Source organism: Curcuma longa, unplaced genomic scaffold, assembly GCF_044706935.1.
Source record: "Curcuma longa cultivar G26 ecotype Majalengka, Jawa Barat unplaced genomic scaffold, ITB_CL_G26_1.1 contig_22813, whole genome shotgun sequence".
Lineage (NCBI taxonomy): Eukaryota > Viridiplantae > Streptophyta > Magnoliopsida > Zingiberales > Zingiberaceae > Curcuma > Curcuma longa.
In genome coordinates, this window is record NW_027432013.1 from 3,986 (window position 1) to 20,665 (window position 16,680).

Below are 16,680 nucleotides of genomic sequence, written 5' to 3' on the forward strand. Positions count from 1 at the left end.
AATAACCCCCAACCAAACGCTCCTTTAGGGTGACAATTTAGTCAAGGTAGATGAGTTCAAGTTGACTTAGAGAATTCGAATGTTGAGTCCCATGGAGAACCCAAGCGGCTAGATCACATGGGTGTTGGGACCGATGACGTTACTAAAGGGGGTGAATAGCAATTCACTTCACTCAATCGTTCTTGTGTTCTCGTCCACAATTGGTTATACGTGGTGGAAATAAATATAAGAACCAAAAATACAAATATAGGAGACATGAGATTTTTATATAGTTTGAAATTTTAGCTCCTACTCCACGGTTTACTATCCTAGTGATAGTCCACTAGCTCTTTCTTTGCTGAATACCTTTCGGAGATGGAATAATCTCTTACAACTCTTGTTGTTATACAAACAATACAAAAATAAAAAAAGACATATACAAATACAAATGTGAACATTGTAAATTTACATGAAAGAAACTTTACTTTGAGTGCTTTGTAATTGCTTTAGAATGTCTATTGAGGTCTGAAAATGTAGCATCACTATTCTCTAAAACTCCCAAGAATTGACAGTAAAAACCTCCTAGAAATCCTTATTTTATAGCTTTTAAGTCAGAGTTGATTTTTACCTATCAGTTGATTGATCATCACCATCAGTTGATTGCTCCACTAAATTCGACAGTTGCACCTGCAAAATAACTCTTACCAACTTTGATTTAACCAACAATAATCGACTATTACTGTTTATCAGTCGATTGATGTCTGAGCTATCGAGTGTCATAGCCAATCTAAAAATCCTTTATTCGTTGCAATAGTAATATTAATCGATTGTTATTGTTTATCAATCGATCATTACTGTATCAATTTAATTTCCAACTCGACCCAAACACCTTTTGTTCAATGTAACAATGCCAACAATCCACTGTTATTGTCCATCAATTGACTGATCCCTATCAGTCGAGCTTCAAACTTTCTATTTGTTGTTATAGTGTCATCAGCGGTTTGATCAAATCCTCTTAAACCTCGAATTTAGAGTTTAGAGTATAAAATACTATAGCAGAAATACTATTTACATCAATTGGTTGATATTGTTCATCATTTGACTAATTCACTTTTCATAGTGTTGAAAACACGGGTCACTATGCTAAAAATATTGTTCACATCGAAGTCCCTTATATCATGGGACCCTCATGTCTCCAAAAGTTTCTCGTATGATTAGTATAGGTTAACTCCGACTTATTAGGGCATCAACCTATTAGGACTTTACTCGCCTAGCATCCGGTCAACCTTGACCTACCAGAATTTCTCATCTCTCACCTAGCATCCGATCTACCTTAACCTACTAGGAGTTCATCATCGTCAAATATCTAGTTCTATTTGGACTTCCCTTTTGATATCTAACATTTGATCCTTCATAACCTATCAGGACTTTAACTATTGCCAAGTGTCTGATCAATCTTAACCCATTTGGATTTTATTTTTATCAAGTGTCCGGTCATCTTTTATTGTTATAGTAATTTTAAGCTTGAATTATCATATAGAGAGCAACAACAACAAACAAACCTTATCCTACTAGGGGGTCAGTTTTATGGATCATTCTATGCCATTAGATTATATCCCCAACTATATCATCATATATACTTAAATAAATTTTATCTTATTTTATTATTACTAACTAAATCATTTTTGATTTTCCTCTTCCTCGTTTGATGTACATAATTGTCATAGTTTTACATCGCTTAACTAAAGCATTTAATGGTCGTCTAAGTACATATTCGTACCATCTTAAATGTGTCTCTCGAAGTTTTTTCTCAATAGTTGTAATTTTGATTTTTTCTCTAATGTTCTCATTTCTTATTTTGTCTATCATTGTATTTCTACATATTCATTTTAACATTCTCATTTCTGCAACTCTCATCTTTTACTTATGTGCTCGAATTATAACTCAACATTCAACGCCATATAATATAGCAGGTTTAATTGTCATTTTGTAAAATTTCTTTTTAAATTTTAGAGATATTTTACAATAACATAAAACACCCGACGCTCTCCTTCATTTCAATCATTCTGGTTGTATTCTATTTAAGACATCTCTCTTAATCTCTCCATCATTTTATAAAAATGGTTCTAAATACTTAAAGCTTTCATAACTAGACAATTCGTCATTTCTTATCTTAACAATTATCTTATTATGTCTAATATTGCTAAACTTAAATTTCATATATTATGTATTACTCTACTAAGTCTAAAACTTTTCACTTTTAGTGTTTTCTGCCAAGATTCTAGTTTAACGTTTACTCCTTCACATGTCTCATCTACCAAAATAATATCATCTGCAAACAACATACAACATAGTACTATGTCTTGAATGTGTCTAGTGAATTCATCTATGATTAATGTAAAAAAGATAAAGACTTAGAGCTGATCCTTAATGTAATCATATTTTTATTGCAAATACTTCAATTCTTGAAGTCTTCACTCTAGTCGTTAGATCCTCATACATATACTTAATTAGTTTAATATAAGCTACGCTAACATTTCTCTTTTTTAGAATTCTCCATATAATTTTCTCTTAAGACTTTATCATAAGCTTTTTCTAAGTCAATGAATACAAATGATACTTTGCTCCCGATACCCGATACTTTCAATTAGTTGCCTAAGGACATGTATAACTTTTATTGTTGACCTTCTAGACACGAATCCAAATTTATTTTCGATCACCGTTGTTTCCTTCCTTAATCTTTTTCTATTACTTGTTCCTAAAATTTTATGATATGACTCATTAATTTAATATATCTATAGTTTGTACAATTTTGTATGCCTCCCTTATTCTTATATAAGGGTACTATGTTGGTACAAGGGGCACTAGTCTGTCTCTAAGGTTTCAATGTTTAATAATATACTTAAGTCTGGTCAGTTTGACCAAGGGTTGATCCAAACATGACATAATATTTTGATATGAGTGAAGTTTAGTCAAGTCAGTTTGACCAGATAACTAGCAAAGAAGTCCTAGTTAAGGCTAGATAAAGGAGAAGTCTTAGTTGATGCTAGGTAGGAAAAGTCCTATTTAGAGGTTAGGCAGGAGAAGTTTTAGTTGGAGGCTAGGCAGGGAAAGTCATAATTGGAGACTGGGCAAGGAAGACCTGGTGAGTAAAGTTGAGGAGGAAGTCCTAGTGAGTGAAGCTAGGGCAGGAAGTCCTAGTGAGTGAAGCTGGACAAGGAAATCCTAATTGGAGGTTAGATAAGGGAAAGTCTAAACAGGTCAAGGGTGATCAGATATTTGGCAGGTGAGAAGTCTACCTATGGAAGTGACTAGTCCTAACTAGAGGTTAAGTAAGGGAAAGTTCAAACAGGTCAAGAGTGATTAGATGTTTGATAGATGAAAGTCTACCTATGGAAGTGACTAGTCCTAACTAGAAGTTAGGCACGGGTAAACCTAATAGGTTAGACCTACAGAGTAAGGCTCAGGTAAGACTAGTAGGTCAAACAAACTACAAGGTAGGCTTAGGTTGCTTGCGTGTTTATATGCTTATCTTGTAGGAACCAGGAGCTGAAAACAAGACTGAAGAAGCATAAGAGGAGCAAACAAAAACATCTGAACCAAGTTCAGGGTCAACTCAGGTCAAATCTGAGTAAACTGGATCTAGGTGCTTGGATGTTACTCTAGGCACTCGGATGGTCAAGGTGCCCCTGGATGGTCTAGGTGCTCGGATCAGGAAGAATTGACCTCGATAGACCGACGGAATTGGATCAGGATATGATCGACTCCAAGCGTCCGGATAAGAATCCAGGCGCTCGAAAAAGTCTATATAAGGGTTTCAACGTGAACCATAAGGAGCAACTCTAATTCTCCATATTCTTCATCCTACGGTGCTAGTGAACGTAAACGGATCTTGCTCGTACGACCAAAAAAGCTCCAAGAAGGTGCGTTACGCTTAGATTTCCGGATCGACTAACACGAATGTTTGATTATTTCATTTTAGTCTTATATTTTATACTTTTATTTATATATTTTGGATTGTAAGATGGTTTCTTCTCTGAAAAAGTTTCAGAAAGGAGATTATTAGTGGACGATCGTCTTCCCGTGCATAGACCTTGGACATATTAATCCTGGGAGGTTATAAACAAAATAAATCCACGAATCCCTTATGCTTGTGATTCTAATATCCATTGTGAGTTTTTAATAGAATGAATGAACGACAAAAGCTCTATTCACCCCCTCTAGTACGCCCACCAATCCTACATACTAAAGTACTTACTCTCTATTGATCAGATATTTTTTTCATTTTTAATATCATGTTAAATAATTTTGTAAGTCATTCAATACTTTATTTTCCTAGGTACGTAATTTCATATCTCTATCAGAATATCATATGGTCTGATGACTTTTTTTATTTTGCATCCCAATTAAAGTTTATTTTACTTCTAAAATTTGAATTCTATGATAAATTTTTAAATTTTTATACTCATTTAATCTACTTAAATTACCCAAGTTAAGTTGATCATCTAAATCTTCATTAAAAAATTGATAAAAATACTTCTTTCACCATTTTTTTATTTCTCCATCATTTACTATCATATTGTATTTATCTTTAATACATCTTATTTAAATAAAATCTTTTGTCTTTCTCCCTTTCACTTTATAAGCTATTCTATAAATATCTATTTTTCATTCTTTTGTATCGCATTTTTATATAATTATTCAAAAATTTTATTCTTAATTTTGTTCATTACTTTTTTATTTTCTTTTTTTTGACTCTTGAATATTTTTAAAAATTTTTTTATTTTTATAAATATATAATTCCTTATAGATGATTTATTTTTCTTCCCTTTCCCTTTTACTTTCTCATTCCACAATCACGATATCTCATTCCACCATCAAGATGTCAATTTGACTCACCGATTAAAACTCTTAATTATTATTTTCAATTTTAATATCATCTTATCTCATATTGTATTAGAGTCATAATATATTTCATCTAATATTTATACTTATATTTTCTCTTTAAAAATATTTTTAATTTTTAAATTTTTACCACTTAATTTTAAAAATGATATATACATTTTTTACTCTCTTAGGCGTACATTTGAATTATCTTATCAGAGAGCATTGTAAAATTTTTACTCTCTGTATGAAAAAGAAAGTCTTATTCTTTGGTATGCAGGAATTAATCGTGGAATAGAATCATGAATTTACGCATTTCGTTTGAATGACATTAACGTTCAATCACTAATAACTCGACCAGATATCGCCATTTCTATCCAATACAGTAGCTTTTAAAGACGTGCAATTATTGAATTTAATGATTTCCCCCCTTAAAATAGTCTTTGTATAAATATTTTGTGGATGGATGAAAAAGAACACCAAGTTCGAGCTCAGAACGATCGATCCATCATTAAACACAAATGAGGGCACGGTAGGTTAGCTGGGGACCCGACGTCGATCTTAGGGTGGTCGTAGGTTTCGACGTCCTTGTCAACGCGATATTTATGCCAAATTGATGTTTCCACATGGCGATGTTTAATCTTCGATTTGGCCTCCGATCCTGTTTTTAAAACATCGAAAAGATTAAAAAAGCAAAAAAAAAAAAATCTTGACAGAATGGATAAATACTGAGGTGCAACACGCTTTTTCTTCTGCATAAAGGTGGATCCGTCACCTTAGCGGCCCCACACGATCGGTCCTACGACCATCTGTGAGGAGGTAAATCGAGAAAGTGCAGTTGGTTACGACGCAGGAGGGTATTGCCTGGCTTCGCCAGGATTCGAACCCTTGCCCTCTTCTACAAATCTGCTGTCGTAACCAACTCACCTATGCAACACGCGAACAGTGTGAAGGCGCGCAAGGAAGCCGCAATTATTGACGAGTTTGCCTTGTTCTCGAATGTGTCGTCCGTGTTTTTTTTCTCTTTCGCTTTCAATTGAATGCCCCTTTCGGCTTTACCGCTACCCCAACAAACACCCTAACCGCGGGAAACCTGGGCCCACGCCGGCTCCCATTTTTGGTTGACCATTAGTTCGATGAAATTTCAATTCGATTAAAATAACTCAACAATTTATTTTAATTTTTTAAAATATCTATGATTCCGTTTCGATTTTGAATTTTGAAAATTAATTAAATCAAATTTTTTATTAGCATTTTTTAATATTTTTAAAAAATAATCAATTCATATAATCAATTCAGTTCCGACTCGACTCCGAAGCGGGCTCTTTGATTTGGGCACGTGGGATTTAGGTCTGATAATTAGTATGTTCCGTATTTGTGACGATGGAATCGGTTTATTCTTATATCGTAAGAATAAATCGATTCCATCGTATCGTAAGTACTAGTTGGGCATCTGGATTGGTCGTCGTATGCGCTTCCCAATTTATTCTGATGATCGGTGGAAATTTTCATAAGATCGAACCGATCACTTTCAGAGATTGAGTATGAGACTGATTGAGATTTATCATTTTTTTTTTTAATATAGTAAGTACTCGACCAAACTCACCATTTACCCTTTTTGCTGGTAACGAAGTGGGCCCCGCGGCGGGGACCGCGAAGTTACTGGAGGCATTGGCTAGGGAAAAAAACAAAACCGGGGAACGGGGACGTGACGATCCGAAATATCCTCGAGGAATAGCAGTGTTTTATTCAAACAAACCGTGGATTGCTCTTCCCGTTTTAAATTCCTCACCCCTTCCTTGCTCGCTTTGGTCTCGCTTGATCTTTCCATCTCTCTACGTCGCCTTCCTCGTTGCTTCGTGCATTGGTAAGCGAGTGGAGAACGCGCGCGAGTGGGAGAGGTACGAGTGCGGGATCTCGGATCTGTCGATGGAAGGGTGAGATCTGGCTGAGGTAACTATTGGGATCTCCGGCGAGGTGTTTTTGGTGTGACCGTGCTGTGGTTTTTTGAGGTCGCTTCTCCTAAAACGACGCGGATCCTGTGAGTGATCGCTCCTGATCTCCAGAGGTTTGCTATTTTTTTTTGACTCGGTTAATTTAATTTAATTTTTTTTTTTGCTTTGGACTATTTGCTTATCAGCGATGCAGTTACGAGTTAGTTTTTGAAGAGTTGTTATACTAATTCCTGTGCTAATTTATCGTAGCTTGAGCAATGACGGCGGATTTGAGCGAGTTTAGTGTTGGATCTCGGGTCGAAATCGAGGGGTCGGTTGGTCTGGGTTTAGGGAAGGACGGTGATCGAAAGGTTACAGGGGACGCTAATGCCATTGCTTGTTTGGTTGGTGAGGAGAAGGATAGTGGTTGGACTGGAGGATTGATCGCGATGGGGAATGGTAATTTGGACGAATCATGGCAGCGGGATCTTGATGTGGATGTCAAATTAGATCCGGTTGCTGTAGGAGATCTAGAGCCGATCAAGGTGAAAAGAGAAAATGGGGAATTGATTCCTGAGAAAGTGGGTGATCTCGATGGAAATGCTGATCCCACTGCAGATGCAGCAGTGACTGTGGATGATGATTGCAAACATATTACCACCTATCGTGATGCGGAAGAGGAAGGAGTCGAATCAGATTCAGGAATAGTGGCCAAGGAAGGAATAGGTGAAGCACTCGAGGGAAGTCTAGGTAATGAGGTTCGAGATGAGAAGGTACCAGACATTAAAAGTGGAATCTGTGGAGTGAACGAAAAGGCATGCAGTGAAGAGGGCAATATGGAGCTGAACATGGAGAATGGTCAGGATCAGGTTGAGGATGATAGTAGTCGAGAAACTGCTAAGCCAGACTTGCATGTTGAGGTAGAAAAACAAGAAAGTGAAATTCTAGTCAAGGATGCAGACTTTGTAAAAGAAGAATCAACTGCTGAAGTAGGGAAGGAGAGCAATGCTCTGGTTACAGCAATTGACAAACAGGGCAATTTAGAATTATCAGTTTATGATGAAAATCAACAATGTGAGAGTTTAGGTATTGGGACACAACTAGAAAAGGAATCCAAAATATCTTCTGTAGAAGATGATAAACAAGAAAGCAAAAACGAACTTGAGCTCAACAATACCCACCATGAGAAGGAAGAGGTGACAGTTATCATAGCTGATGAAAAGCAAGAAATTTTCACTTTGAATACAGATGATACTAGCCAAGCATATAGGGAGATAAATGTTTTATTGCTGGAGACAGAGGGGTCTGGGTCTGTGCTTAAAGCAACAAAAAAGCATGACCAAGAAAAGCTGGTAATTCCTGAAACTCATGTTTCAAACAATAAAGAGCAAGAAACTTTAGAGTTAGCTACCGAAGTAGAACTGATTGCGGAGCCTCAGGATCAAAGGACGTGTATTAGTAACCAAGACGAATTGATATCAGCTGTTGAAGTTCAAAAAGAACAGAATTTTGAGGGATTGGTTACAGAGAGCCAGCCTTCTGAATATTCTGCTGATCATGAGCATATGGGTCATCCTATTTCAGAAGAATGTTTAGAAGAAAATAGGACACATATAGTTGCCAATAGTATAACCAATTTAGAAACAGTAGATAGTAGTGGATGTTCCAAAGCTCACACCGATGTTCCTGCCCCTGAGATTAGTGCCATGGTTGATGAAGCTGTAACAAGTGGTGACACCATTGGTGACATTTTGATTGTTGAACGGTCCGTTGATTTGCATCCGAAAGAAGATTGCTGCAGCTCAGATGTATCTTGTGTTGCTGAGAGCAAGTCACTGGAAATTTCTATTTCTCCCCAGATTCTGTCAGATTCTGGCAATGGATTATCTAGCTGCCAAGATGCATGCCCTTCAGAACAGGAAGCTGTCACGTTGAGTGCAGTAGATGTTCCCAGCCCAACAGGTACAATTAACAAAACAGTTCTAGCATTAGAATTTATAAATTCAGGTGAAATTTTCTTTTCTGATGTTGCTACTACATGTGCAGCAGGTAGACATGATGTAGCTGAAAATGGTAGTTGTATAAATGAAACTAATGAAAATGCAGTTGTAAATGATGTTGATGCCATTGAATCTGAATTTGCTGTTTCAAAGGAGTCTGTAGAATCTAGCACTTCTTTGGAAAGTTCAAATGAAGTTGAGAGGTCATTCGATGGTGGAAGCAATAGTGTCCATGGAGAATCTGGAGTTCTAGAAGAGAGTCAGGTGCTAGTCAAAGATCATACCGCATCAAATTTAGCTGTTGAAAAGGTGACGACCAATTTTGGTAAACCACAAGCATGTTACATAGTTAAAATTCCAGATTTATCGACAACTAACTTTCGGTAAGCATACAAACTGCACAGTCAGAAGTGAATGAGAAAACACAAAGAAGGGATTCTATAAAAGTTTCTATTGAGAGGCAGAAGGTATCAGAGGATCCTGATGATTCATTAGATTACTTTTCTATTTAGTTTTTTTATTGTTCTGTTTTATCCTCAGGTGACATGTAATGAATTCTGGAAGAAATTTGAAGATGAAAAAGCAGAAGACCGGGCTGCAAGAGCTGTGGTTACTGCTAAACGCCAGCAGATGGAGTCTCTCCAGTTAACGATAAACAAGTTGAAAAATGTACATTCAATTGAGGAACTTGATTCCAAGGTGAGTTTCAGGTGATCTTGGTTGAGGGTGTTTCAACTGTTAGTTTTCTTTTTATTCATCTTCAGTTATATGTTTTCTTGGTCAGATACAATCAATGGAATTTGAGCTTCAGCATGTAACCATGCCATTGAAAGAAGAAAAGAAGTATATTCATGAGCTTAAACAGTTGAGACAACAGCGTGACCAACTCACTTCAAAAACATATTCAAGTACTGAAATCAATGAGGCAGTTGACCAAAAGGAACAGATTGATGAGCAATTTAATGTATTTTAGTCGAACTGTTGTAATCTTTTTAATGTTTTCCTTTCATCTTTACTTACAAACTAGTTTTTTGCCTGCAGCTTTTGAAGAAGGAACTGGATTCTCTTAGAACTAAGGTGCTGCGAACTGAAGCCAATGCAAATGCTGCAAGGAAGAAATATGATGAGGAACAACAAATTTTGAGAGGTCTTCAACAACAATTCAGGGATGCTGATGCTCTTCGCCAGAAAGCATATGGGCATTGGCGAGAACTCAAAAATAAGTTAACTGAAAGGGTAAGCTGTTCTCTGTTGTTTTATTGTAATTTAATTAATCCTGGATATTTCAAGAGCAGATGCAGTGATATGATCTGACTATTATTGCTTTTCTATATGTTAGTAGATATCTTTTAAATACAGATATTGTTTTTTCTTTGCTGCATGTTTTTCTATCCATTGTATATATCTTTATCATGATAATATGGCCAAACAATTTGAGACCTCCATTTTCCAATGCAAAAGTATATCTTGACTCCTACAGCTATTGATATAAGGATGATCCATTCCCCATTAATCCATTATATAATTGGTCTCTTTCTTAAAGATACGAGTTTATTGGATGAGTGGCTAACCGATGAACTATTGTGAGATCCCTTTATCTAAGTACATATGTTTTCAGACTTTCAACATAGATTGTTTTTCTCTTGCTGTATATTTTTCAGTCAAATGTTAATTGTGCAATGTCAGATTCCTAATGTTCTCTGGTTATCTATGTAGATGCCCATACTTTTAGTCCGACAATATGATGTTAACATATCCAACAAAGTGATGATAGTCTCTCTATGATGATGGAGAGATGGTATTGACTGAGTAATTTCTTCTCTAGATTTAACTTAAACCCACTGTATAATTTCTTGTTTATTCAATAGAAAGTCTTGTATCTTCTTCGCAAACTTGGTTTGTGCAATGTGAGATTTCTAAAAGTTCTCTGATTATCTAGGTAATTGCCCATACTTTTAATCTCTTCAACAATGTGATGATAGTCTGTCATGATGTAGAGATGGTATTGACTCAGTAATTTCTTCTCTAAATTTAACTAAAACTCACTATATAATTTTCTTGTTTATTCAATAGAAAGCCTTGTATCTTTATTCATCACAAAACTTGGTGTCCACACTTAAAATTCAAAAATTCATCTCCAAGTTCATAATTTCTTTGCATTGTTAATCTACGCCAGGAAATCATTAATTAGCAATTCTTATGCTAGCTTAATCACAACTATATAAATTCTAAGTGTTGCTTTAAATAATGACTACTTTGGTCTGAACCTTGATTATGTCACTTCTTTGTGCACATCACTTAATCGTATGAAATTTATCATGCATGCTCAATAAGGCTGACTCAACTGATGCTGAATTTTTTGCACTGTTTCCATTTTGGTTGTTTTACTCACAGGATCTTTTTCTGACCTCCCTTAGTGCACTGTATTTCTACCCATCTTTTATCATTTGTTGCCATAAGCCAAGTTGCTGTTAAGCGAGAAACTGAGCTATTTTATAATGCATTTGTTTCCATTTAATCATGTTCAAATGTCATGCTTAAAATCATTGGGAAGTCATACCTATGGACATTGAATCTCTAAATGACAAGATTTATTCAGTTCATTTGCCCAGTTTATGACCTTTCTTATGGTGAATGCATGCATTAGTCCTACCCCTCGATCCACCCGACCTACTAAGACTTCCTGCCTAACCACAACTAGGACTTCCTGCCTCTCGGTCCACCCGACCTACTAGGACTTCCTACCTAGCTGCAACTAGAACTTTTTACCTGGTGTCTGGTTCTCTTGATTCAAACACGGGAGCGCCTACTTCCTTTGTTTAAGGTTCAACCTACATGGTTAGATCTGGATCATGACTCTTTCGGCGGTTAGTCCGTTGAAGAGCGGTCTCGCTCTAATACCACTTGTTAGTACCGATGGAATCAAAATATCTCCATAATGGTGTAATATTGTTCACTTTGGGCCTAAGCCCTCATGATTTTGTTCTTGGGCTCTCCCCAAAAAGCCTCATACCAATGGAGATATCTTCCATCCTTTTAAATCCATGATTTTTTCCATGTGTTTTAGATGTAAGACTATGTTTGCACCCTTGCAACCCAACAAACTTAGCATGGCCAAATTGGCAGTTCGATAACTCAAGGATGTTGGAGTTTGGAGAAGGATGAAGTTGGCCATCTAAGGGACCATAAGAAGAAGAGCATCAAGGGCGTACTGATTGATGATAGATACAGGGAAATAAACTACACAACCTAGTTAGAGGTGATCACGGTGGCAAAGTCGAGTTGCATATGATAACTTGTAAATGGGTTCTGAGAATCAAGTGACTTATATTTCGAGATCAGGTAAATTTTTTTACTTAGATGTGAGACTCAACCAAGAAATAATATTTTTTTATAAAGATTTTAATCATCTGAAAGTGAATTTCAATTAACTAACAGACTAAGCCAATTAGAGAGTTGATTAAGACTTGATTTGCAATAAACATACTCTATTTGATCTCTAATTGGGCTCAATCAACTAGACAATTGACTAGAGTGCTTTAGTCGAGTTGACTGTTGAATTTGAAATAAAAGTCGGACTAAACTCTATCACTAGCATCAGGGACGAATTCAAGAAGAGGAAGTAGGTTGGAAGGAGCGGGATAAGTAAAAAGAATTTATAAAAAGAATCAATATGTAATAAATTTAATAGTGATTTTTTTTACAATAGGTAATAAAAATAAGGAGTTGATTTTTTTTTTATAATTAATATACATTATCACATAACTACACTTGCTATTTTTAAACCTTGAATCTAAATCTCACAAGAAACAAATAACACCTTGAATTCTAAAATAGTTTCATGGCAGGTGTACTTTTGATTAATTAAAACATAAATTAAGAGCTAAATCTAACAACTAGTGTGACATCCAATAGATAACTATATAATTACTTTAATTTATTTTTATAAATATAAATTTAACACCAAATGTGTAGTTGTCATTATTCTAAAATAAAATTACAAATATGGAGATGTCGGCCATTTAAAACATAGATTAGCACTAATTAACTCCTTAATGATATGGGACAAGAAGCTTGAAACATGGATTAAGATTAAATATTTTTTTTGGGTGCAAATATTAAATTATTTATTGTTTTGTGGAATGTATACTTTTGGTCTGCCATAGGGCATTAATTTCTTGGTGGTGGATAGTTAAGCAAGAAACATAAAGTAAAATAAATACTTTTAAAATAAAAATAAATAATCAAGTAATTAATTATTGGCACAACCAGTCAAGATCTAACAACTCCTGACAAATATTTAATTTTTCCTAATCACGTTTGCCTCTTTTTTAATAAATATTTTTAAAAATAAATGGCTATTTAATAGGGTCTTTCTAAATTAATAATAATAACTTTTTTGAATATATTTTTATAGGGGTGTACATGAGTCCAACCAATCTTACTTGTTCAAAGTTATTTAATAAACATTTTACAACAATCCATCAAAGGACACACTTAAAGTTGTAAAATTTTTAAAAGACGCATTTAATTTTTAAATTTTTCAAAAAATGTATTTATTTTTCATTTTACACTTTCCGATAATTCGATCGGTCCTACGACCATCTATAAAGAGGTAAATCAAGAAGATACAGTTGACCACGACGGAGGAGGACATTACCTCGACTTCGATGAAATTTAAATCTTGTCTACTTCAGCAACTTTATTGTGTTGTAACTAACTCAATTATGCCCCGAGAGCATTAGAGTTTAGGATTTAGAGTATCACAATGATTGACGGAAGGTACAAAATGAAAAGCAAATGCACTCTTTAGGAAATTTGAAAGTGAAGTAAGTATCCTCGAGGCATAACTGAGTTGGTTACAACGGAGTAGAGTTACAAAAAAGGATAAAGGTTTGCATCTCGGTGAAGCCAAGACAATATCTTCCTTCATCGTGATCAATTGTAATTTTTTGATTTACCTCATTACAGGTAGTCGGTAGGGCCGCAATTCACGAAAATTTTACATTGAGTTTAGTAGAATTAGAGTTTTTTTATCTAATAAATGAATACAATTTAATGAATAAGTTTATTCATACACTTTATTTTAATGAATTAAATATATTAGTGTTTAAATTTATTTATTTTATGTATTTTTTAAATATTCAACGAATATAAATAAGATTTATTGAACCGAAAATCAAAACATTCGTTGAATTGCAAGTGTGGAATCATTTATAATCTCATTTGGCTTGTCGTCCACGATTCCTTTATTTTATAATCTCTAATATAAAATTAATTAAGTTTCTCTAATTAATTAATCACTAATTAAGCAAATTAATAATTTAACTTCCCCGAGGCGCCGATTTCTTTGTATTCAATTAAAAAATTAGTTACCAATTAGTCGGTTAGTTATTCTTCTTTTGATTTGACTTAAAATATCATTAGGTCAAATCCGTATTAAACTTTAAATTTCCTAATTAATTATTATTATTATTAAAAAAGAAATTATTAACTTAGAACACACATGAAAGTGATACTGAACCCACCAAAACTAAAGAAGGACAAAAATAAAACAGACATTTTTTATTGGAATCTTTTCATTTTTATACATTTTAATTTTTAAAATTATTCTTATTATTTATGCTATTAGAGTAGATACCATCTATAACTATTATATAATTATAATACTTATAATTTCATAACTGTTATTTATAAATTATACCATTGTAATACTTATTAATGATGTAATTTAAATCATAATTAATTGTCTATAAGCAGTTATGAAATAATAGTTTAAATGAAAAGTTATAATTCACATCAAAGAAAATTGAAACTCCTATTATAATAATTATGAGATTATAATTGCTACAATATATTATAATTATGAGTTATAATTTTATGTATTTCTAATATAGAATTTTGATTGTATATCATTAATTCTCCCTTCGCCTTTCTACCATTATTTTTCTTATGGTCCGAATCCGAACTCTCTCAGGAGCCCCCTACCATTATCTTTATGATCTGAGTCCAAACTCCCTCAGGAGGCCCCTATCATTATTCTCATGGTCTGGGTTCGAATTCCTTCAAGAGTCCCTTACCATTATCCTCATGGTCCGGATCTCCCCTACCTCCTTCGTTTTACCTGAGGGTCCACATATGACTCTACATAGACCATGACTCTGATACCACTTGTTAGTACCGATAGAATCAAAATATCTCCACAATGATATGATATTGTCCATTTTAAATCTAAGCTCTTATGTTTTTATTTTTGGGCTCAACCCAAAAAGCTTCATACTAATGGAGATATCTTCCATCTTATAAATTCATAATCTTTTCCATGTATTTTTAATATGGGATTTTGATTGCATTCCAATAAAATATTCATCATATTATAAAAGCTATGAATTGTAGTTGTTACAATGTGTCCTCGGAGCATGATTAAGTTAGTTACTGTGGGACAAAGTACTTATTAAAATAGATAAGGATCAAATTTCAATAAAATTTGCTATAACACATTATTATTAATATTTATACTATAACAGTTAAAATTGTATTGATATGTAAGATGGGACGTATTAAAAAATAGCAACCCTTTGACGATTTCAATAAAAAAAAGAGTGTACTTTTAATTTTTACCAAGAACCCCGAATAAACTAGGATCAGTGCATAATATTTTCTTATCTTTTCATTAATTATTTTTTCCCCTTCTTTTATGTGTTTAGTTGACTTCGAGATCTGTGCCAAGCAATACTTTTGTATCATTTCCTCTCTCCAATGATTTTTAGTGATTTTGAAGCTTTGGAATCGATTCCTTTTAACTATTAAGTAAGAAGACAATTAGCCTTAATGATAAACTAATCTTAAAGGAAGACTTTTAGGGTTCAATAATGAGTGCAACAACTCTACTTTAAGGGAAGAGGTGCATGGCATCAAACTAAAAGACATTGATTAATTGTTTTAATTAATGGACGGATGAAGTGAACAACATATATAGTTCGTTGTCTCCTTTGATCGCTTTTTCATTATGGAGCAATTAATTAGAGTTTTAACTAGTTCATCGTACACATGTCGAATGGTCATTAATCGATCGAGAGTAGGTTAGACTTTGTTTTGGAAAGGAGGTTTTAGTGGTTTTGTTGATCTCGAGCTCTTTGCTTATCGGCTAAGTATGTTATGGTTTTCTTTTAGAAAAAAATGTATGATTATTTAGGCTCCTCGATCGTGTAGGATAGTCGATCGAGCAAGTCTCAGAGTTTGAGCAAGCTAAATAGGCAGACCTGATTCACAAGTCAGGTCTGATTCCAACTAGAAACTTTAATTAGGTCAACGAGTTGATTATTTGTTAACCCGGTTCGACTTGTAATCGGACAGTCTCTAAGAATTAACCCCAAATAAATTGGCAAACGACAGTTCTAAGAGTTGACCCGGTTCAATTGTCGGTTCATTCGTATTTATTTTAAATTTTTTAATTTTAAAATATATAACTTTTCATTTAAAAATATTTATAATATTTTAATAATATTAATGATGTAGTTTGAAATAAATAAATAAATTTATTTTAAATATTTTAATAGAAAATTATTTTATCTTTCTAATATTAAAGTTAAATTGACATATATGTGATGGGCTAAATGATTCGGTGTGTCTATAGTATCTAAGTGGGCTCACAGATAATATTCCGGACTCACTAATAAGATCAGGGTGTCCATCTGAATAAATCGAATAGATTCAGACCGAATTGAAACAAAGATATTATAAAAAAAATTTAATCCAAATCTGAAATTATAATCAACTTGAATAATCTGACTAATCCGATCAACTCAAATAGATCGAATTGTCCAAACTATTTCAACTAATTCAAAATGAATTTAAAAGTTTAATTGTCCAAACTATATAAG

General features: G+C 34.0%; 1 protein-coding gene across 1 annotated transcript; it reads left to right on the forward strand.

The window, feature by feature from the left end:
* Nucleotides 1–6,739: 6,739 nt before the first annotated feature.
* LOC141817985 (uncharacterized) lies at nucleotides 6,740–11,406 on the forward strand. The gene is given in 7 exon segments (XM_074705586.1): nucleotides 6,740–6,931; nucleotides 7,068–8,759; nucleotides 8,844–9,155; nucleotides 9,158–9,264; nucleotides 9,338–9,496; nucleotides 9,582–9,761; nucleotides 9,839–11,406. Coding segments are annotated over 6 exon segments (2,715 nt in total). The 5' UTR covers nucleotides 6,740–6,931; nucleotides 7,068–7,075; the 3' UTR covers nucleotides 10,112–11,406.
* Nucleotides 11,407–16,680: the final 5,274 nt, after the last annotated feature.